This window comes from Nelusetta ayraudi, unplaced genomic scaffold, assembly GCF_046127955.1.
Source record: "Nelusetta ayraudi isolate G7.1 ecotype Tasmania unplaced genomic scaffold, CSIRO-AGI_Nayr_v1 ptg000021l, whole genome shotgun sequence".
Classification (NCBI taxonomy): Eukaryota; Metazoa; Chordata; class Actinopteri; order Tetraodontiformes; family Monacanthidae; genus Nelusetta; species Nelusetta ayraudi.
In genome coordinates this window covers 2,106,926-2,131,290 of record NW_027466071.1, presented here as the reverse complement: position 1 = coordinate 2,131,290, position 24,365 = coordinate 2,106,926, and the positions used below count along the sequence as shown (strand labels likewise).

Below are 24,365 nucleotides of genomic sequence, written 5' to 3'. Positions count from 1 at the left end.
TTTCAACACAGTGCCTGGTCATAATTCATAACTGTAATAAATGATTTAAAGAGTGGTGACATAATGTGTTGGCCTTACCTTTCTTGGCACTCTCAGGAGGTTTGGGTGATGCGTCTTTGGTCGTTGTGACACCAAGACTTCCTTCGCCCCGATCTGCACTCTGCTTCTGTGCTGATCGCTCAGCCTCTGTCTCTGTAACAGCGCTGCAGTCGGTTCGACTTGCTTCAGTTATCTCTTGGTTCTTCTTTCTGGCTTGGACTGAAACTGGCAACCGGCTGCTTGGAGTCGAGGAGGCGTCGCCAATATCGAGATTCTTTTGCGCGTCCTTTTTCACAGCCGGGTGTGTCGTCTTGACAGTGGCCTCGGCGCGGTCATTCACCACGCCGTTGACGAGGTTGACCGGGTGACTCTCAACTTCCGATTTTTCCTTCATTTGCTTTGTTCCTGTTTTAGTTGCGGTTTTGGTGGGAGACGCTTCTCTAATTTCTCGAGTCTTCTCTGCCTTGGCTCTGTCAGCACTTTGCCCGTTGACCGGTTTCAAAAAGTCTTTGCTTTCTGCTGTTTTCTGTGATTTTAATGTAACTACTGTGCCAGAAACATGAGCCACTGCTTTATCTGGTGCTTCTGGGGATTTCACTTCGGCACTTGATGCTGACCTCAGAGGAATTTTTGACTTTGGACTAGTTGCACTTGAGTGACCGCCATCGTTTTGGTCTGGTAGCCTCTGTGAAGTCGCATCACTTGGTGCTTTAACTTCAATGCTCTTGACGGAGACCTTTTTAGTCTTTGTGACAGGCGCGGACGAGAGGCTCTTGGATTCATTTCCTGCTGGTTGAGTGCTGTATGCCTGCCTCGAGGCTGTTGTCTGCTTAGTTCTTTGGCCGTTAGAAACAGAATCTGCCCCTTGTGACTTCCTCCTGAACATCTCGGAATTTAAAGATGTGTCCTCCAAGTCACATGTTCCAGAATCAGCCGTGTCTGTAATTCTGGTCTCACTTGTGCTTCCTTCAGTATGCAAAGACTCTGCTGTTAATAACTGCTCCTGTTTTGGTTCCTTAAAATCCGCACTGTCATTTCGGAGGACTGGCAACCTGAGGAGTGAAAAGTAGACAGAGAAAAACATCAACAGAAAGACTTTTCATGAAAGACTTGCAAGACACATTGTGATCAACTTCCTTTACTGTTCATTGGCAAAGCAAATATTTTTTTTTAATGGTGGATTTGTAGCACCAACTGCAGTGAGCAAGGTCCAAGTAAAAAAAAAAAAACAAGCATAAAAAAGACAGAGAGATTGCACAAACTTTTGTTGTTCCAAAAAACTAATAATATATTAATATATATTAATATATATATATAATAATCAGTAAAATGTTTAAGTCAACAGTGTTTAATTGTTGATTTTGTTGATTCAGTGGATCAGCAGTTGTTCTAAAGCACTCACTGACACCGACGGTTTCATAGTCACAAAAAAACACTGCATGTATTGTAGACTTGTGTCCAGAGCGAGAGGCCGAGAAAAACACAGGCAGGAAGTGCCACTTCCTGCGAGGCCTCCGCTCTGCCAACGTTATCTAAGATATTATTTTGTCAAAGTCCAGTTTCAGCAGAGAACACCTGAGCCCTCCCCCTGGACTCTGTTGAGCAATTTTATGTCTATATAATACAATGAAATTGTTGCAAGTCAATAATAAAACAAAATGTTCACTGCCGGGGTGACACATTGTTCACCACAAAGCAACAAGCTTTAAATTTGAAGTTTATGTCTTGGGGGAAAAAGGGGGGCTTTAAATGCTGCTCAGCAGATTCTTGTATTTATTAACCTTGCTTATTTTTGAGCCATAGTTAATGTATGCAGCTCAACTTCTCTGATGAAAATCTTCTCAAGTACCAACAAGTCCAAAACACACTGTATCACTTCAGTATCATTCAGTTGCAGAAACATATTGCTTGTCCATAAATAAGCATAACAAAAGCTTGCAAAAAAATTATTTTGTCTGGGTGCAGATGTCATAAAAAAATATTCTAATCTAACCTTTTAATGGACAAGCTGTTCTTTCACGTTCTGAATGAAGACTTTTTGTCAAAACAAAACTCGGTGCAACAGAATACTTTTGGAAAGACTCCGCCGGAGTGAGCCGCACATACTAAGGTGCAGCATTTTACTGGTCGGCTGCCCTGCCTACAGCTCTGTGTCTGCGTCCTGGGCAACCACGGAACCGCAGAGTCAAACAAACGTGGCCGGGGCAGTTTCTGCGATGACTAACTCGCTCAGGCAGCGACGGCACGGATCATCCAATCGGCTGAGAGACAATCCGGACTTATTCGTCGTCATTTGTTCGTGTTTGCAGAAGATTAACCGCGATTACGTGGCCACGCCGGGACAAAACCTTGCTGCTGCCTGGCGACTGAATGTGTTTAAATATTTCAGTGCGTCAGGGCGGCCGCAGTCTGCATTGTTCTCCTCGCAACAATCGAGCATGAGAACTAAGGTGTCAGGTTGCGTGCAGGCTCTGACCCGCTTTATGTATTTCCCAGGAATCAAAAGGACAACAAAAGACAAAAGACAACAAAAAAACGGCACAGAGTTGAATCGGACTTCTACTCACGGTTTCTCCTCCTCCGCCGCGCCGGGCGCCTTTGAAGTTAAATCCTCGCTCTGCTCCTCTCCGTCCGAACTGGCATCCACGTACACCTTGCGGGCAAAAACCTTGTGCTTGGAGGGCAGATTGACGGTCTTGCGAGTCACGCGGACCTCCCCGGACCTCTGCTTGGACAGCGAGCCCTGCTTGGAGAGCCGGCCGGCGTCAGGACCCTCAGGTGACGGTGGAGTCCGGGACCCCCCCGGTGAGGCGGCAGAGGAGGTGCGAGCCGCTGCCGACGTTTCCGCGGGAGTGGAAGGACCGCGAGCCAGCGAGTCATCGTCGGGAACGACTGCGACTACGACGGCCCGGACAGGAGGCGAGTTGGCTTCAGTGCCCTCCCCTCTGCTGCCCTTCTCCACCTCTTCCTGCTCCTCCTCCTCCTCTCCCAGGTGCGTTTCCACCCAGATGGCTTTGTGCAGGCGGATCGGGGAATCGTCTCTGGGCAGGTGCTCTTTCTCAGCCAAACGGCCGCCGCCCGCGTCTGAGGTTTCAGGAGAGAACGCCCGAGTCCTCCCCTCGACCGCTGAGCTCTCCTTTGAACGGACTTCCTCCTCCCGCTCAGTCCTGATTGGCCGCGAGCGAGAGCCCAAACGGATTTCTGTTACGGCCGTGCTGTGCCGGTTCTCTCCGACTCTCATGGACGTCTTGTAAGTGGTGAAGTTGGAAGACCCCGGTGCATTCTGGGATTGCTCCGCCATGCTGGCCTGCAGCCTCTTGCTGACTTCCAGCACCAACGACTCGGTGAAGCCCGGCTCGGGGCTGGAGACGGGCTGGAGGTCGGAGGTAAAGTCCATGGCGGTGGGAGTGGCGGCGCCGGAGTTGTTCTCGCTGCCGGCCGGGCTCCTCTTGCACACGTGCAGCTCCCTCACGCTGCTTCGGCCGCTGCTGTCGCTGTCTGCGAACGGGAGATCCGCGTCGGAAGCCTGCACGGAAGTCTCGCCGTGACCCGTCTTCTCCGTTCCGTTCCCCGCATGCTGACCCGCCGCAAGCTCGCAGTCCTTCTGGGAAGGAGTCGGAGTCTTGGGGGACGCTGGGGAACCTGCGTCAGTTTCTGAACTGTGCCGGCTGCTGCTGCTGCTGCTCTTCTTCTTCTTGAAGAAACTGCTGATGCGCGTCAACATGCCCCGGTCCGAACTCTGGAAAAAAAGCAAAGGCAAAGAGGCAGGAGAAAAACAACTAGTGAGGTGGAGAGAACAGTGGAGACATACTTTGACATACTTTCTCAGAAAAGCAATATGTGTAGAGATGCACTGCATTGGAGGTCTACACCTTCTGGAGTGAACACAGAATACTACTTTAATAGTTTACCAACTTGACTTTACATAGAATTTACCTTAACAATAATAATGGATTGGATTTATACAGCGCTTTTCAAGAAACCCAAAGCACTTTACGTTGAACCCATTATTCATTCACACCACATTCACACTGGTGGTGGTGGAGCTCCATGTGTAGCCACAGCCGCCCTGGTCAGACTGATGGAAGCGTTGCAGCCAGTCTGAGCCAAACAGCTACTCAGACCACCAACCACCAAACGTTCATTCACATACGCTATACATTGCATTTATGGGCTATTTTCACACAGATAACAGAAACGTTACTCTCAAACGTTCAGACTCTGAGTAAGGTCAACTTAGCGTAGCTGTTTTTAAGTGACAAGCACTAGATTCCACTTTTCTGAGTGTTTTTCTTTTTTTTCTGGCAGTGCGACAGAAAATTCACTCTGTCCTGTCTGCCACCCTGGCTCACTCTGCTCCTTTCTCTCTTTCTCCTCTATTATTGTATTTCACCCCAACTAGTCATAGGCAGATGATGGCCCTCTGGAGTCTGGTTCTGCCCTAGGTTTCTTCCCACAGAGGAGTTTTTCCCAGCCACTGTGGTATCTTGCTTGCTCCGGGGGCCCGGTTGGTTCTCTCTGATTGTATAAAGCGCTTTGAGACGCCTTTGGCTGTGATTTAGCGCTGTACAAATAAAGTTTTATTATTATCATTATTAGTTTAAAATTGGTGGAAAACCTCAATCATTGTTTTTCTAGTGTCAAGTACATATATATGTCTACTTAACACTAGCACAACTCCGGGTGGGTGAGTGTGATTCTGTCCAATCGAATCACTGGGTAATGTCACAGCAAGGTCCTCCACAGCTATAATGGCGTGTTGTAGCACTGGGAAAAGAGCGCAGCCAAAACCCAAATGCCATCAACGACATCACAAAGTCAAACTACATTACCAGCCCGTTACATAACAAACAACAAAGCACACGCTTCGTGTCCACAGTGATCACGATTTGCAAACATCTACAATCCTGTCTGAAAATAGAAAATAAACCAATAATGCCAGTTACATACCATTGTGACTTCCTAGGGTCTAAGCTACTGAGTCCCTTTCAAGGTCCCTTATTATCCTCTAAGAAGAAGCATATGGAGGCAGTTCAGTCGAACACCACAGAGAGGGCACAGCGATCTCCAAGACCTCCAACCATCTCCCAACACGGTAGATCCAGAGCTGGACATGAAGAGCCAGCAGACCCCACAGAGAACCAAGCAGTCCTCAGGCAGGAGCGGTACTGGCTGCAGAGCCTTGTGTGTTCCTGCACTTCACTGTCCCAGCTCGGAACAAAAGTCAGCCTCCGGGGCTCCGTCCATTTGCATCGCACAACGAGTGAAGGGGGGGGGGGGGGGGGGGGAATGTTTGTGGACTCAGGAAAAAAAAGAGAGAGAAGAATTTCGCAGTCGGTGAAACTTGACTGTGTGGAAAGACTTGACCCCACCCTTCCTCATAAAAGAGTGAGGGAATCAATGGGATATGTTACCTATTGTGACTTCAGTTTATAGGTTCACTCAGTATCGCTCGGTCTAAGTTGCAGGGCAGATCATGACTTGACCCAGAACAAAAAAGAAAAAAGTGACCTGATGCTTCACAAATTAGCTTTTTATATTTGCGACCCCCGCTTGCATTAATGAGTTCAATGTTTCCAAGCAGTCTTTCTTAAACAGGTGTTTTATTTGATTTTCAAAATAAAGCATTAAAAGCCAGAGTTTGATCAAAGACAACATCATCTCATTACGCAAACAGCGCTGCGCGCCGCGGCTGGCTGGCTTTTCCAGTTCATGTCTAAACACAGCGAGGCGCACAAAGCCCAACACACTCGACCCGCCGGGAATAAAGTGCAGCTTTTCATTTTTTACAAGCGCTCGAAGGGTGAGCGGACGCCGAGTTGAGTTAGAACCGTACCTGGCTGCAGTTGCGACTCACACATACACAATTCCACCGTGTAAAAGGGAACCGTGTGTCGAGGCAGTGAGTGAGTATCCAGGTGTTTAGCGGCCACTGTTAGCTCTCCGCTAAGTCGCCAGCCAGCCAGGTGTTGTGTGCACTGATGTCAGGTGGTGATATGAAAAGCATGGTTGTGTTCGGAATGACCGACTTCCTTATCTGTCGGTCATACGCTGTTCACGAGAACAGATAAGAACAATAACAAACAAAAAAAAAAAGTGAGAAAGAGGAAACAGCGACAAAGTCTCAATTCTTCGTTCGGGCCCTTTGCAAAGCTATTTTAGTGATTATATTAACTTTATTTAACTTTATAAACTCTCATGTCGGGGGGGGGGGGGGGGGGGGGGGGGGGTCATGTTAAATTTTTCAAAAGTATGAATTTGAACCTGAGCATCTCTGTTTGGATAATAACCTGGAGCTAAAATATGAGCGAGAGCTGGTCTGACAGGTTCCCGTGTGGGGGAAAACAGCCCCGGGACACGAACGGCAACGGCAGAACCCTGGACGCCAGCGTCCCTGCGCTCTCCCAAACAATTCAAAGTCACAAAAAAGCAACTTACTGCCCCCTAGAGTCAGCTACAGAGGACAGCAGTCTGGAGCTTTTCTCACAGTAAAGACGCTTTCACAGGGGGTTTCTCGTGCAAACAACAGCGTAGAAGCATCGAGAGTACGATGGAAAAAAAAAAACACCCTTGGAGATTCTAGAATATAACTGAGCCCATGTCTGATATCTATATACACTAGTGTGTAGATATGGACAGATTTCCTACACCAACGTTTTCCCCCGTCTAAGTAAAGGAAAAAACAAACAAAAAACAAAACTCCAGCCGCACAACACAACTACAAACTGCAAACAGGAGGCACCACCAGGTGGTTATGAGAGACACACCTAGGCAACATCAAAACCAGCTGCCAGAACAAAAAGCGATTCAAAGTGTGGACAATGAGGATGGCTGCTTGCTCTTTAAGACAAAGCAACAATGGGCAATATGAGTTTCCATGACCGTCATCATCCATAAGGAAATATAATGTTCATCATATCTATCCAGATATAACATGCAGAGTTTTTTTTCAAATAAAAAAATTACATTTTAAAGACAACTTTTTGTAGCACACACAAGTAAAGTTAGGGTTATGAATGAGCACATGTGTACAAATGTGTAAATGTCTATGCAAATGTGTGCTCTTTACGAGCGTTATGTATAGGCTATGGTCACATTGGGAAACACTATAGGAACGTTATGGGCACTTGAATGCAAACGTGCATGAGCACCTTCATGGAATTAGGTGTGTATTCATAAGAGCAGCTATGTCAGCACTTACGCCCTGAGAAGGACAATCAAGTTTATTTGATATGATTTGACTGAATATTTGCTTATAATATTAATATATTATAAGCAATATATAATATTATAATATTGAACAACGTGCTTATTTTTTTTATTTTAGTTTGTTCAAATAACATAAAGGATAATAAAAAAAAATCAGCTGTCAGTCACAAGTAAAAATACTGTTAACAAAATGCAGTACAAGTCAAATTATAGAATAGAATAGAATAAATATTTATTGTCCACCAGGTTGGAAAATCGTCTTTGGCTCAGCAACACAGGAGCCAAGAAAGAAAGAGAAGGACGGCACTAAAAAAAATACAAACCCATTAAGAGATGAAACACAGTAAAACCAGAAGGTGCAGAAAGTTCATGTCCACAGATTTGTTGCCCAGATTGGCTCAACTTTTGAAAAGTAAGTGCACGCGCACGCGCACACATGCTGGTGCAGACACCCACACACATCTGTAAAACGGTTCAGGTCTGATGTATGCAGCTGCCGAGTCTGTACTGCTGAACGTTAGCTGACAAAACTATTCCACGCTCACATCTGAGACCTGACCCATGTTGAAAGGAGCTGACGGAACAGGACCCACCTTGAGGAGTTTGCGGGGCGAGGTGGGGCTGTGCGGTAGGTCCATGTCCAAGCTGTTCAGTGAGGTGCTCTCGGACGGAGGCTGCCAGTCCGATTCGGTGCGGAAACTGCACTCAGTGGAAACACTCATCTGGTCGTAGCTCCTGGTGGAGAGGGGACAGGAAGCAGAGGCGGGGGTGGGGAGCCAGGCGGGGGGGGGGGGGGGGGGGGGGGGGGGGGTGTTGACAGAGAGGATGTTTTGTTACGGATCTTTTGTTCCGAACGCAGGCCCGGACACAGTGTGCTTCTTCTTCAGAGAAATACAGGTCAAAATATGCTTGTGTGTGTGTGTGTGTGTGTGTGTGTGTGTGTGTGTGTGTGTGTGTGTGTGTGTGTGTAAGAAATATCGCACAAGGAAATCCTTTCAACTTGCTGTGATCAACTCTTGGCTGTAAATCTTTCTTCTCTTCTACTTTTGTGTACAGCTTTCTGCTTTTGCACCGAGTTGGAAGAATCTGCCATTCTGTGACACTTGACAGACAACATTCACTCTCCGCAGGCGAACCCGCAGGCCGGTCAATTAGAGCGGCCGAGAGGATTGTGGAGCGAAAGTGAGGCATGTGGAGGCGCATCAGCTCAGAGGGGGCGTGGCTACACTCTGCAGCTATACGCAGCCAGCAAATACAAATATGGGCACGTGCGAGGTTTCCAAATACAAAAACGTTGCACTTCAGAGCCAAGCTGTGGAGTGTTTGTCAGGTGACCTAACAAATACAATAACTATTCAGTTTGATGGGAAAAAGCTCAATTGTGCTGACTAGTTGGTCTGACGCTTGTCAGTGGGCCGGACGCTACAGTACAGACTGAGAGTGAACATTTCCAATGTTTGGAAGCCAGAACCGAAGGCAAATCTAAAGATATTCGCAAACTCCGAGGAGAGCGACCTTGTGGCGGTTGGACAGAAGTTCTGAACTTTCATTCACCCTTTTTGCTGGTTTCACAACTAAGCTACTGCGGGTCGCTGCCCTTGAAAAACCCCACAGGTGAGAAGGAGGAAATAAATACAAATAAGATAGAGCACATTGTGACAGCTAGGGGAGTGACCCTGTAGTGAGGAGATTAAAGCTTGTAATAACATAAATAAATAAACAGAGAATATATAAAATGGAAATACTGCGATCATATGACATGGAGCAGTGGTGTTTTGTGTCTGGTTTTTGTTTTTGTTGATTTTTGTTGATTTTGACTAATGTTCCTATGGACTAAAAATCCTATAATGTTTTTCGTGCAAGGTTTTTTTTTTTTTTTTTTTTTTTGCAGTAAATATTAAAAGCAGACGGACAGCTATTTTTGTTCCAGGCATGAGACATTTTCTTTACCCTCCACAAGGGGGCAGGCTAGTATAGTTTCTGAAGAACGGCTCTTGTGACGTAAAGCGCTGTGTCGCTGTGCTGTTCTGTTAGCTGAGCCAAGACTTTGAAGCCAGGCCCTGCAGGAAAGAAAAACAAACAGCCGACTTGCTTTGGCAAGTGTAGCCTTGTAGTTTTCACATCGGTCAGTCCTCCTGACGTGTCGACAGAGGCCATCATTTACTCTACTGAGACATTGTAATATATGCGTTGTTTTCCCGAGTTTGAGGTAAATCCAAAGGGTTTTGCTGGGCAGAGAACGTCATATATTTTCACTCCACTCATGTGGAGCAGATCAGCCACGCCCAACCTGGTTGCGGTCCTTCGGCCGTATCAGCTCCCTGCTTGAGATCACCTGACAGCTCACTAAGGCCTTAGTGATTATATTGACACAACCTGGCACAGATAGCGATGGATTGATGGTGATTAACCATCCTGTCCCAGAAGAGGCCAGAAGAGTGTCAATAATTCGGCCTTTCCGGGACGCTGAAGTGCTTTGGATGTTTTTGTCTGCTTCAATACACCGGATTCCAATCAGTCGTGCGTCTCTGTGTTCAACTCTTGGAGGCTCCGTCTCAGAGAGACGCACAGTGTGGTGGAACACATTGTTAGTTCTGGTTTTGGAATCATTCTTGTTGAGGTGACAGGACTTCAGGACATTTTCATGATCGTGTTGAAACAACCTCCTAAATGAGTGGGATTGCAGTCCAGAAAGTGCTGGACACACACACACATTCTGTTTTTTTTCCTTTTATACCCTACAAATATTTTATTTTTATTGCCTTATTTCTTTTAATTAACACAAATTTCCATCTTTTTTGCACTGTACACTTGCTGGCCGACGTTCTATTCTATTCTATTCTATTCCAACTTTCATTTGCAACAGACATTTTTTGCCGACACGTCACCGCCGTTGATAATGGCTCTAAAGGTGCTTTTCAATTTCCCACTGCCCAGGCAAGAGACAACGATCCCAGAGAAAAGTGTCCACCACAGACAGACAGGTGGCGGTTGATCAGCCGCAAGCAGTGGAGCGGGATCCCACGCCGCAGAGACGAGGCAGGCCACGACGTGATCAACGCACATTTCCCAACTTTTTCCAACGTCCTCTCCGTGGAGACGCAGTATCAACCTCACAAGGGCAGAGTGTTGGTTGAGGCTTGGCGAGAAACTGTTATTGTGGCAATTGCGCAATTGTGAATAGACTCCCCCTAAAGGGTTCTTTAAGAAATTACACCGTCTTTTTTTGCAGGCTGGACACCCGCCTATTGAAAAACTCACCTTTTCTTTTAAAGCAGAGCTCCATCTAGTGCACAGAATGTTTAAACTTTGTCTTTTCCATGACTGTGGCTCATGGTTTCAGCTATACGACGTCATTTCCTTCAACCTAACCCCCTTGAGTTCCGGTTAGGATCTTCTCATTGGTGTATTCAAGCTGGTCAGCTTCTCGCTTAATACTTCATATTGCCTTCCTCATCCTGTAGCCACTATTCATATTATTAGGCTTCACTGGATGTCAGCTGCTTCTTCATTATGTTTAAGCCACCAGGAGAACTTCCCAATCCAGCGTTTATATCTATTTATTTGTTTGTTATTGAGTTATTTCTTCATCCTCATCCATCATGCAATGAAGGATTTGTTGACTGTCGTGACACCACGGCAACAGCGGACCGCTCTGCCCTGCAGGTGAAGGCTTGCCCGGTGTTATTGAAAACAAAAAACTATTTCTCTTAAACCCCCGTGATCTCAGAAACCATTTCAAACATATGGAACCTTTTCTGAAAGGCCACAGCGCACACAGTTTTTATGTGCTACTTTTTACTGCTGTTGTAATCCTAACAGGTTTGTGTATTTTTTTTTTCCAAGTTGTATAAATCAATTCCAAATGCTGGAAAAAAAAATCCCCAAAACATAATTTTGTGTCTTGCGATTTGAGGAGTTCAAAAAGGATATTGCTGGATTTGCAGGATACGGATAATTTGCTTTTAGCTGAGACTGCTGCAGATTTTCCTGCTTGAAGACACAGTTGATACTGCAGTTTATGTAACTTGTTTATGTTATTTGCACGGCAGGCCCAGGTGTAGTAAACACAGTTGTGTATGTGTATACACAACGGCTGCTAAAAGAAACAAATCTGACCGAGTAGCACAAAACTGAGACAACCCAAGCGACTACGGAAAATAAATGCCTTGTAATATTATTTTCTCTCATTTTCACCGGCTCAGACAGTAGTACTGCACTGTCTGCACTTTGACATTTAAAAGACACTAGTACTCGTAAAGTAGACAGGCCATTATCAGCCATTAGTTCACTGGCAGAAGGCATTTTTATGTTTAACGCAACAACAACAACAACAACAACAACAAAAACAGAAAACATCGTTATTAGGACCTGGCGGAAAAGTTATTTTATTAAAAAAAAAAGAAAAAAAAAAAGCTGTTATCCGGTTAAAAGGTTATAAAATAATGCTGATCACCACATACACACCAAGCCTGTAAGAGGCACAAAGAGCAAGTTGGCCAATCAGGCACAATACAACAGAAAGGCATTTTCTGCAACAATGAATATTGGTTTTGGGGAATAAAGTCAGAAAAAAACCCAAACATGTTGTAAAAAAAACCAAAACAACACCTGACTTCACATATAAATGTCAGTTCAGAAATAATCTCTGAACACTCCTCTGAGAAAGAGCTTCCCAAACTTTCAGTTTTCACTGACCTTAAACCTGTTGATGTGGTTATTAAAGTGGATTAAAGCGCACTGAACACTGCCTCCGTCCTTACATTGAGCTGTGTGAGAAGGAGCCGTGACCCCAGTGGGATGCGCTTGACTGAGCGCCCTGGCACTGAGTCAACAGGCAGGATCCAACTGGCTGCAACTTGCCTCAACCTTCCCCCATCGGCGCACACACGGACTAAAAGCTCCACTGCAACAAATGCACAATTTATGAGATTTTAACAAGGAAAAGGTTCGCTGCTGTGGACAAAACGCCGTGGCAACTGACGTGAGCCTGCGGATCTCTCTGGGGGCAAATGTTCAGGCTTTTAGAGGAGATTAATCTATTAAAGAACAACAAAAAGAAAAGAAGCAAAAAACTCCTGGTGGAAGCAGTCTGGGAAGCTGTTGGCTGCATCTGCCGATTTATCCGTTTCCTAACAACCGCTGCGGTGGTAAACACCGTCAGCTGGAGGCAGCGCCGCAGGTGGCGTCAACTTTAAAACGTCGACACTTCTGCGTTCTTAGATGCGACGCCGTCTTTCAACTGCGTCTTTGTCTTCAAGCCTTTCAACCGCCCGAAAAAAACAAATGACGTCTGAGGTGTTTTCCCTATTGTTCCTTTTTTCCGCATGGGTAGACGCAACAATGACGCTGATAATTACTGGGAGCTGTTGTGTTTTTCTGCTCGTCCACAAAGGAGAATTAATAAAAATAGGATAGAACAATGCATCGGATGAGCCGAACAAATGACTTTAGGTGAGGCTGTCAAGACAAAGTTATCAGCGGAGCCTCATCTCAGGTGAAAGCTCCGAAGCGAGAAGATGAGATGAGATGTGTAGAAGCAGTTTACACATCAGCTTTTCACTACTGCCTCTGGAGCCCCGCAGAGTCCTACCCAGCTACTGGATGGACTTAGACAAGGGATGGATGGGATTCAACTCCTGACTCACCACCTTAAAAAAAACACAAACTGAAGCAGGTCATGAGATTACGCTGCTTTTTTTTTTTTTTTTTCCCCTTCGCGGCTGGACGGCCGCCAGGTGTAACTGCTTGTTTCCAGGTTGAGTTGCACAACAGGAAACTCTGAGCTCCACAATAACTCAAGAGTCAGATGCAGGAAAAACACAAATCGAAGCTAAAAGCAGCCTCTTGCTGTGTCAGCGCGGAATGCCACTCTCAGGGTTGCAAAAAAAGAAAGGTAATGTAATGTGTAATAAGGCAAATGATGAGACTTAAATAGTCTCTATGGTGTCTTTCAATGAAAACAGCGACGAGGGCGTGTCTGAGCCAGCCGCCACGGGGCCAACTGCTCACCAGATGCTGGGCGGGTCTGCAACAGTCGGCAAAGGCTGCACGGCACTGTGCTTCCGCTCGGATCAATAACTGGAATGATGGCGTGCCGTGAAAACGTCCCGAGAGCGCGTCTCAAACGCAGAAGGCAGATGCAAAGCACACGGATGACGAATGAGACACAGATGAAGGCCACAGCGCCCACAGTGCAGAGGTAACACTCGGCACTTTATCTCCTGCATGATCACGTTCAACACGGAAGAGAAAGGAAAACTGAGGAAGCCTTCCTGTTGGTCCAACGCTCTTTGCATGAATAGATTTGTGTGGAAGGAAATCCCAACATTTCTACAGTGAAGTATATTTAACTTTATTTCAAACAATTTAAGAAAATTGTTCCTGAAAGTCAAGGTTAATAGGAAGTCATGAATCCATATAATTACTAGTCTGCTTATTAGCATTTTGGATAGCAGCAAAAACCCTGCACCAATTATGCAATCTTTATTGCATAATTTCCTTTCTCATCATGCAAAACTTGGAAAGCAATTCTAATGGACTTCCAGCAGAAATCCAGCCATGAACACACGCAGGCCTGTCTCGTTAGGGAGCTTCTAGCTGCCTGTTGGTTCTTCTCCCTTCAACTGCACATGGCGTGAAAGCTGCTGCAGCAACAGAGGGCAGTGACAGGTATTTGCATTGGAGTTAACACCTCGCCATCCAGTGTGTGTACTGACTGGATAGAGGAGAGTCCATATTTGGATGCGTGGGCGGTACCGCAGGTAGAGTACCAGTGCAGCTGGTGGCCGAACGGCCGCCCACCCGCTGGAAAGCCAAATACACCTGGCAGTGGCTACTGAACTGTAGCCACGCCCCCACACCTTTTTTTGTGCTAAATTGAGATTGGTGTTTGTTTCATAAAAAAAATTACCAGCAATTTAAAGCAAAACCATTTGTAATGTATGGGATGGTACGTAACTTGGTGCTCCTTTTCGTATTGACAGCCTGTACTTTCTCTCTCTCTCCCCCCCCCCCCCCGGCCCCCGCCCCCAAGTCTTTTTGCAACCACATTTCTGACGGTCCCTGCAGGCCTAATGATAGAATGCAGGTTTTTTGCACTTCTTTCTGAATCCGGAAACCCTGTATGCTTTTATACAGTCAATGCGTGTGGGCTGCAGTCTCTGCCAGCATGTTGTCAGTGTGAAAAGACTGACTGACTTCAAGCCAAACCAATGGAATCGACTGACACCGACTGATGTTCTCATTAGACACAATAACCACAAGAGAGAAACACAGAGAGCAGCATCAACAGTAGCCATGTTCAATTTGTAACTCCACTCTGGCATACGACAGTCGGCATGAAAAGGTTCTCTCAACATTCCATATTTTGGGTTGATGAGGTTATGTGATAAGCAGTCATCCTACAGGGTAGAATTTTAGACAGCAAATACACATGACTCACTCAGACATGCAATCGGGAGTGAAGCAGCCCAATGATCCTTGGGGGCAAATACTTGTTAGAAAATGGACGCATTTCTCTTAATTAAGATTCAAGAGCGAAAAGCAACCGTAGACAACCTGTCACCCTCTCGTCACTGTAACTCTGAAAGGTGAGAATCAAGCGCAACACCTTCTTTATTCCTTTCATTATTTTCAAATGCCAAACGTACACCACTCTACAGACCAGATGAACAAGGCATTTCTTACTGGTTTTTTACTGGTATTTGCTGCTTATTCAAACTAAGTTCACAGCTTTAAATGTAGTGAAGTCTTTGCCAGGAGAGTGCCAAGGCAATTTATCCACGCCAGTCTCGCCAAACACTTGATGCTTTGGAGAAAGTGGTAATGAAGGGTTGCCAATGTGGTTGCATACTGCGTTTTTTTCCAGCCCAGCCGAAAAAAGATCGGGAGCACGGCATTGGTCAGACCTTCCATTACAGACTAATGGGCGGTTCCCAAAAAGATCAAGGATCTCCAGAAGAGACGCATGGCAAGATTTTGCTCCCATTGTGGAACGTGGCATTCACTGACCTCACCGTCATTCCAGAGTTGCCCATTGCCTTCCACTTTCTTCTCTTGCTGAGAAAAAACTTTTCAACCTTTCCAAAATCAACCAATGTCAGGGCCAACTCAGGTCAGGAGCTTCTGTTTAGCAACACCAGCTGGCGTCGACTTGAAACCAGTATTTACTTAAAGAGCTGTATACTTTACAATGTAACTGTAGATGGTTTCTGATTTTTTTATTTTTTTTCTTTAGGTAGAAGTAAATGATCTTCTATGTACTCTACGTATAGTGTGAATTTCACTTTTTACTAAGGCAGTGTTAGAATGTGGGCGTACGTCAATTAGGGCAAAAGCAGGAGTTCTAAGCTTTCACCGGCCGCCCTCTTAAAAGCTGTAAATACAACAACAAAGGCAGCTGAGTGAAAAGTACCTCAAGGGTCAAAGGGATATAATTTAGCTGCACCTGTCAGCCTGTGCAGCTGACGGCACGATAACAAGATGCGCGCCAAGGGAACATTCATGCCTTGCGATCTACTTGAGCATAACACCTCTATAGAACAAGTGATAAATAAAGTGAGTAATAAAGTGAGCAATTAAGTGAGTAACGTTTGGCTTGATACCAGCTACATGAGATAGCAGGCTAGTTTTCTAAATAGGAACGAGGGAGAGAGAGAGAGAGAGATGAGAAATCAACAACTTGACGACACGAGGCCAACTTTCAAAGTGTGGGAACAAGTTTGTCCCTGGCAGCCTGTTAAATTATAAATCTGAACATTTCACCACCGGATCCCTGGAGCGACACGCTTTCAGGGAGCTCAACTGTGTTTTCACTCAGCTCTCAGTACAGTAGATTCCTTTCTTGCTGCGTCAGGCCGCGCACAAAAAAAATCTGTCGAGTGCACAGTTACACAGACGATGCAAGAAGAGAACTGTCCGTTCTCATGGCTTGCATGACGAAAACCTCGTCTTCCTGTAAGAGGAATGTGAATGACTTTCCCGACGCCGATTTTGGTTTAAGAGTGTTGTGAGTAGATAGATGGCCCTGACAACATATCGCATAATTTATGCTGAGTTGGCTTTGCCAACAACAAATGAAAATATTGCCAACGGCTCGGCACTCGTCACCGCGAAATGTTACGAGATTTTCCCAGTTCAGTAAAACCGGACTGGAAGCGAAACGAAAAGAGTGGATGAAATTAAGAGACTTGATCAGGGATTGCGCAACACAGCCAATCTTTTTTTATGATGTGTCTTCAATTGGCTCCGACAGCCAATTAACTTCTGGTATCTCCGAGTCATACACCAGTAGCCAGAGATGAGAATTAAATGTGTCCTCAAGCATTCAGCTGTGCTGATAGTTAACATGTCGTGGTGTGGACAAGATCAAGACGATGACATGGCGTTTTTCTACTTGCAGACCTCTGACAAACTCTCATGTTAAGCCATGCAGTGTCCACGGAGTCCTCCAGGTCTCGTTGCTAATCTGTCTGTTTCACTCACGCTCCTCTTGTGTGACATGTGGGTGAAACTACAACGCAAAGTTCCGATTCACACTGCACGTCCCTTTACTTTTCCAAATGAAACACATTTGCTATTATTGAGGAAATTCAAATTTCAACAAATATGTTATGTGACGTTTGAATGTACATTTTTCTGCTTTTGCCACTGCCATCGGATTCCTTGCAATGGGAAATAATTCAACTTTGTTCTTTCTTTGATTTTCTAATGTAAAAAAAAAGAATGCACATCTGGACATGATCTATGTCTGTGTGTCAGGTTACCTGAGGTATTGCTGTCATTTGCCTTTCACAAGTTATATTAAAGAGTCAGCTAACCAACAACAGCCTCACAGAACTTCACACTTTACATAAATAAGTTCATGTTTAATGGAATAAAAATGAAAACTGAATACAAAACTTCCTGAGCTACATTTGACTGAGTTGCACCAGTCCAAGGATGGCGACATAATGCTGCCGCTCTTCACGTTCCTGTTCAAGCTGGGCTGGTTTCCACAACTTCAACAAACTGTGACGTTATAGTTGTCTTTCAGTGGTAAAGTGCACACAAAGAACACTTTCATAAAGTGCACAAGGCTCTCAAAGATGCAGCCATCTCCTTGCCAAAGTTCACCATGAACGGCAGTATTACGAGGTCCAGGGTCCATGGACAGCACTTTTCTTACAGAAACAACATAACGGGAGCATAAAATGTTGGTAATCTCTTTGACTTTGAAACTACGCACCCACACCTTTGGGTCCCCCCCCCCATCTGCAGGAGCAGGAATCCTGAGCAATTGCAGAGAAGGGTGTGGCAGGCTTATCAAGTCAACAAGGCCACAGACGTATTTTCTTTGTAGAGCGTGAGCGTCCGCCTACAAACATTTCAAAAACTCTCGCGAGAGTCCTTCTAGATTTAAAAAAAAAAAAACAAAAACAAAGCAGCAACAACAAAAGAGCAGAAGGAACAGAACCGTGTTGAAGACAAGCCAAGGCTTGTCTCCTTTAACCCGTGCACTAAAAACAATCACACCCCCAAAACAAACTACCAACCATTTTCAATTCTTCACTATTATCATGGAGGTGAGACAAGGCTGTGCCGCCTCTTTGGCTCCATGCAAAAAGACTTGAGGGCACTTTCATAATTCCCGCCAGTTATTTGTGTGGCACAATGATATAATCTCCTTTTTCATTTTTTTTCAGTCACGCAGGTAAAAACTTGATATGCAAGTATGCAGCTTGGCACAGAATATAGGTCATTAACCTAAACTGACTCACTTTTTTTTGTTAACCCTGTCTGCACTGACTTGGCAGCAATAAAGCTCAGTGATTGAGGAGACAGTGAAGGCTCCTCCCTTGGGGACCCCTGGAGTTGGGACCAGTTTGTGTGAAACCCCTTCGTTTAGGAACCTCAACCGAATACAGGCGACTCTACTCTGTGCAGCTGAATCCACAATGTTATGGTTGATATGGTCTTCGGTGAATACCACATGTTCAATAAGTGCTGCTCAACAACAGAGGGAACTGATCGTTACCTCATGTGTCAGAGTCATCACACCGGCTCCCGTGTTTGTGCACAGTTAAAAGGTCACTTGGTCGGCCAGTTAACTGGAGAGGCTGTGTAAACACATCAGCACTACTGCAGTATCTGCTGCATAAGGCCGTTATCTTCCAGACCAAATGATACAGTTAAAAAGCAAGTCTATATATCGCCAGATAGCGAAGCAGCTGGGCCTGAGCCCAGCCTGGTGGCCGTGCAAGAGAATTCTCTTCCCCTGAGAAGAGAATCAGACAGCGTTCATATCCTTTAATTAATGTAGCCGAGCTACAAAGGCTAAGCGTGAGTTTCTGTCTTTTGAGCTGCACTTCAGTTTCATCTTGAGACTTGGTGCGACGACGTCAAAATGTGAGGACGTTTGGATGTGAAATTGCATCAACTGGGACGTGAGTTTACAGCAGAAACACACGGGAGGGATCTTAAAGAAAGAGCTCTGACAGGCAAAGTGAGGATCAAAGGTTAGCGGACCCTGTCGTGGAAGAGATTCTAACCGTACCAAGTCCAGGTCTGGATGTATTTCACTATTTTGAAAGGGACAGTTTGAGGCACGTGAGGCCTCATTCTTGAAGAAAGAGCAGCGACGACTCAATTAACCCAAACAATGGTTGACATTTGACAACATTCTCTACGTGATATCTTCATGTTGGCCATTTTCATCATTTGTAAAACCTGTTTGTCGAACGCTTGTGGTGCCGAAAGACGAGTTCAATGAGTTCATGATTCTGCATTACCATAAAAAGGTTTCTGTTTTGTGAAAGGTTACAGAGGTTACCTACAAACAACCAGGTGATTTTGATTGGACAATCAAAAGGTTTCAAAAGATTCATCAATTCTCTCCAGAGATGTTTTTATTCAGAAATAACCGACTGCGCTCACTTTTGGTGGCTATTCTTTTTAAACTGCTTTCCTTTTTTCCCTAAAGACGTTACATATTCATTTATTTTATTCACTCTGAGCACCTGTAAGAGCGCTTTATAAATAAAAATTATTATTATCATTATTATTATTATTATTATTATTATTATTATTATTATTATTTAAAATGTCCTTTGTGTTTCAGGTAATATGTCTCTTCAAAGCGCAGTAACAGTAACAAGTAACATTATTCTTGTTTAAAAGTGCTGATGTCAGTCTGCGCGGAACACGCATGTCTAGATTTGTGTTGAATGTTTGGAGAGGCATTAAAGTATTATTGCGATATCAACCCTTTTCAATTCATTATGTACAATATGAATTGTTTTCTTGTGTGTTCATTCCAAACACAAAGTCATTTTTCTGCAATATGACATTCAGTGAATTAATGTGTATTTGCTCAATGACCCAACAGTTAGCACGGCGGGCTGGGCAATGATAAGACTTTTCTACGCTAGCTGATAGCTGATAGCTTGTGTGTCAGCAAGGTAGAAGTAGATGAGCTAGCTTGGACGAGTGTTGATTTGAGCGAAGGAACGCACTGAGAATTTAACAAAATAACAATTGGATCTGTTGTTCCTCTTACGCCATTTCTTGGCCGGCTGCCTGAACGGCCAAAATACGCATCAGGTCTTCAGGTCACGTGAGATCAAGTTGTCTCAGTCTGTTCAGTCTGAATCCGCCCAAACACACGTGGTTGCTGGGCTGCTGAGGCTGCCAACCACAGTTTTTAATCAGTCCGCCTGTTGATCGTGTGGTTTGAAGCTGTAGCGACAGTCGTCAGTGTCGAGCCAACTCCTGAAACAGACTTCATTTCTATCCTCTTATTTCATAATTAATTGCTTTGTTTGCTCTTCTGTTACCTGCTTCGGAGACGTGTCATTTCTTGTAATGTGCGTTTGTCACAGATGAAATGACATTTGTGTCCTTTTTTGTCGTTTAGTTGATTTTACTTTAGTTTTTTTTTACTGTACTAATGCGAGTCTTTTTCAGTCCTTAAGTGTCCTCTGCGGCAGGATGAGAATGATTTTCACAAAAACAGCACACACACAGCGATGTCGAGTGATCAGAAAATTTCACCGCATAAGGAACGGGCCCATTACTGGGCAGTTGACAAATAAATATAACCTCTCGACATCATCACCTGCAGGCATGACGTGCACATCTGCATTTCCATCTGCAGACCAACAGCATACGAAGGAATGCCAAACCTTTACTTTGTTGTACAGCCTTGCGCCCCAAGGTTGGAAATAAAGTGTTTGTTTCCTGATAAACATCGGGTAAACAGCAATTTGCTGTCAAGAGGAAGCTCGACGCGCCCTCTGGTTGGACGGAAAGCGTCTAAACTGGTTGTGAATGCTTTCGGGATACAATTACAAATTGAAAAACTCAACAATTTGCCATCCATAATGTAAAGTACACAATTGCTGGTGTTACATTTATGTATAACAGCCACTACGGAAGTACAGTAACACCCAACATGCCATATTTTTTATTTATTCATGTTTATAAACAGCTCTGTGGGCCTGGCACAGGCGGCATCAAGGCTGCCAGTCGTCTACCCGGGCCATTATCTCCGTGACACAAATCCAATTGAACACGTCAATAACACACGGAACGTTACGCCCGTCACCACTGCGCACCTTTGAAAAACTCCCCATCAGCATCCCCATCATTTACGCTACTTTTCCTGTGTTTCCGTCTGTTTGTGTTTCCAGTGATTGCAGCTGCAGCCACTTGGTGTGCGAGCGTTTGGCTTTTTGTGCGTTTGTTTTCGTCAAGCAAACATCTCAAGAACGGACCACAACCGTCGCGCAGAGCTGCAGGCGGACGCGTCACACCTGAGCAGCAGGTTATTTTATTAGACCACTTGAGGTCACGTGACCATCGCATTCCCGGCGTGACGACAGCATTCGTCATCAACGTTCAACACGAAGCAAAAACACCCGAGTCGCACAATAGCTGCGGGTGACCCATTAGCGCCCCAGGACAATGCGACTCTAAATAGACAACAGGAGGAAAATAGGGAAGTTGGAAAGACAATTGATGAGGCACAGCAAAGTGGAAATTGTAACTCAGAACCTGAGTTGTACCAGACAGTAGGCAGCAGTACCAGTAGTTCTGGTTCTGCAAGGAAAATAGTCAGCGGCCTCACAAACAAGGCGCTCCTTTCTGAACTGCGCTTGAACATTTTATGGAAATGATATTATATTATGTCTTGATCCTGATGCTGGACTACCTTTTAACGGTAATTTATAAGGTGCCCTGAACACCACACGCGTGTAAAGAGACTGAAAACATGGAAACAACAACAACTGCAAAAACAACAACTGCATAATAATTCAGTGCAAGAGACGCACAGTGCATGTCGGAGATGGGCTGGGCTCGGGTACGACTCTCTAGACTGGCACTCGGAGTCAGACAGAAGTCATCGAGGCTAAGCTTCACTCTGTTGTTCTTTACACCATGACCGACAATTGAATGAATGACTGAAAAATAATTAATTGTCACGATTTACTTATTATTGTAAACATTAATCCCCCTAACCCAAGGACCAAGCGGGTGTTGGAAATGGATGGATGGCATTATTAATAACTATTATTTATTAAACTATTATATCATTCAACAATTATTATGGTCTGCGATATAATTGATTTTGTCGTTTGTGCCTGTGTGTGTCAGACTGACAGACAATCAGACAGTCTAACACAAAGCGCTTGATATTTGCCCCTCAGTGTTCCCTCAAGCAGCTGCCACTGCCTATTGTTGTGCACATCAGCACGGATCACAGGGGTTAGGATGGGCGGGGAGGGGGCAAATATTTTTCGCCAAAAGGCAACCCAAGAAACTGCAGCAACTCTCAACTTCCTCCTGCGACCCTGACGACGACACTGCAGTGTGTCCTAGCGTGCGTTGCACACGAGCAATGAAAAAGAAGCACTACAGTGTTCAGAGGTTCCCGGCATTGCCCAACCGCTCCTCGCAATTCAACGCCACCTTTGAAACAAAAGCATGACTAAACTAGTTCAGCCATGGACTCGAAGATCAGTGCCGGAAGGGAAAAGACAATCATCTCTCCAGCACATTGCACAAGAATGCAATCGACTTTGTCAAAGTGTGCAAACTTTCTTGTATCGGTGGTCTCATCAACTTCAGATTTTTTTTTTAATAATTCTTTTAAAATACTTTGACAAACTTTTACTGATGGGCCTAAAGTTCAATTAAAACGCGTTTCTTGTTTTACTTTGGTGGAAACCTTTGAACTGAATGGCGGCTCGCTTTCACACAAGACTCCACAACCCAAGTGTGGTGGTGTTTGTTTACGTGAGGCTGGAGTTGACATTGTGATGACATCCCATGTTATACCAAATGAAAACATTTCGCATGTGCAGCTTTATGATATTAACATTAACGATAACAACTCATGCGCGCACAAAAAGCCAACAATTTTGAAGTTATGTGCATTTCTACAGTAAAAAAAAAAAAAAAAAAAAAAAGTGTGATAAACAGATATGAGCGGTGTTTATCTCACCTTTGACTGCAGAAGCTGTCCAGTTCATCAGTCTCAGGGAAGAACACCTCTCCTCCTCCTCCTCCTCCTTGTTGTTCCGACTCTTTGCATTTGGACTTTTTCCTCTTCATCTTGAAAGGCAGCCGCAAACCTTTCTTCTTTGGGGAAATTTGCACAACATCACCGGGGCCGGGGCTGAGAGGAGCGGGGCTGCTGGGCAAAGATGCCGACATGTCGGTGGGGACGGTCGGCGCTCCATCTATCTGGGTGACGGCGGACACTTTGGGCTCCTTGCCGTCTTTCCCGGGGGGTGACTTGAACTTAAAGAGGCTCTTCACTTTGAGGGTGGCGGACTTGCTCATGGTGACTGACTGACTGCCGGAGACCAGACGTCCCGCTGCGGGAGTGTGAGCGGCGGAGCGCGGAGTCGTCCTACTTGAAGCGGCGGAGGGAGGAACTATAGTCACTGGGCGAACCTGCACGGCGGGTTGGCGGCAGGACACACGCGCGCGCGCCCGAGTGTACAGTAGTCGAGCGCTGCGTCAAGCTAACCGGAAATGAAAGCAGGAATTCTCGGCACTCCCGTTAACAATAAAATGCAACTGATTATTCAACAAACGAAAACAGCAGGCTGTCAACACAATGCGTCCTATATTAATTGAAATAATTCACATTTTAAATCATAAATTTAAAGAGAAAGTGATATCCCCCCCCCTTCGAAAGTCTCATTTTCATTCTGCAGTTTCTCTTCATGTCCTCAGCTTCCTTCATGTTCACACTCCATACATCCACAATACCCCATGTGGCCTTCTTCCGGGCCTCCTGCCTGGCAATTAATGGAATTAACAAATTCACTTAACTAAAAACAAACATTTCGACATGGCATTTAGAGATATTTGCCATGATTCCTAGCACAAACCTCGAGCAGGCCCCAATGTAAGGCATGAAGACATCGCATGAAGTAACGTTTGAAAAACTAGAAAGCAGATCAAAAAAGTTAATGCAAAGTTCAGTGGCAGACTCGATGCTAAAATAGCATTAGTGCTAACTAGTAATAACCCTTACCATAATAATATATGATTGATATGTCTATTGACTTAATACGTATGAGCTACATAACTAATAATAATTAAAATCATTTAAATAAAAATAATTTTGGCAAAAGCACACACAGGCAAGACCTTTGTCCAATGTTATGCCATTATGAAACTTTTAAAAGTAATTTCTTTTCAAACAAGTTGGGCTGCCTGCAAATTATGTTTGTAGCTGCATTTATTCTTCACTCACGGAAGACATGCAGAGAATAAGGCTCTAAAATAAACCACTCTTCTGTTCATGGAATATAATGCAGAAACCCTCATCCTTTCCACTGTGTTCCACTGTCTGATCATTTACCAACTACTGTACTAAGAGCTCTACCTGCTGGTCAGACAGAGGAACAGACGCCTCTCACAAAGCCACGCGTTTTGATATATATTGTGTACACATACACACACACACACACACACACACAAAAATGTGTGTGTATATATGTATATATATATATATATATAATGTCTTAATGCCTTATTTAAATGAAACCTTTTTCATTATTTTTGCAACAATAGAACCTTTAAAACACAATGGAAGAGAACCACTGAGATAAGAGGTCAGA

At 44.8% G+C, this 24,365-nt stretch overlaps 1 protein-coding gene across 1 annotated transcript in view; it reads right to left on the bottom strand.

Annotated features, from left to right (window-relative positions):
• Positions 1-23,149, bottom strand: part of LOC142889044 (uncharacterized) — a 37,836-nt gene extending 14,687 nt beyond the window's left edge. The window contains exons 1-4 of the mRNA XM_076027590.1: positions 22,733-23,149; positions 7,842-7,983; positions 2,607-3,778; positions 79-1,091 (exon numbers count right to left, since the gene is read on the bottom strand). Coding sequence (XP_075883705.1) covers positions 79-1,091; positions 2,607-3,778; positions 7,842-7,983; positions 22,733-23,073 — 2,668 coding nt within the window. The 5' untranslated portion in view covers positions 23,074-23,149. The remainder of the gene's footprint in view (positions 1-78; positions 1,092-2,606; positions 3,779-7,841; positions 7,984-22,732) is intronic.
• Between the last annotated feature and the right edge of the window lie 1,216 nt (positions 23,150-24,365).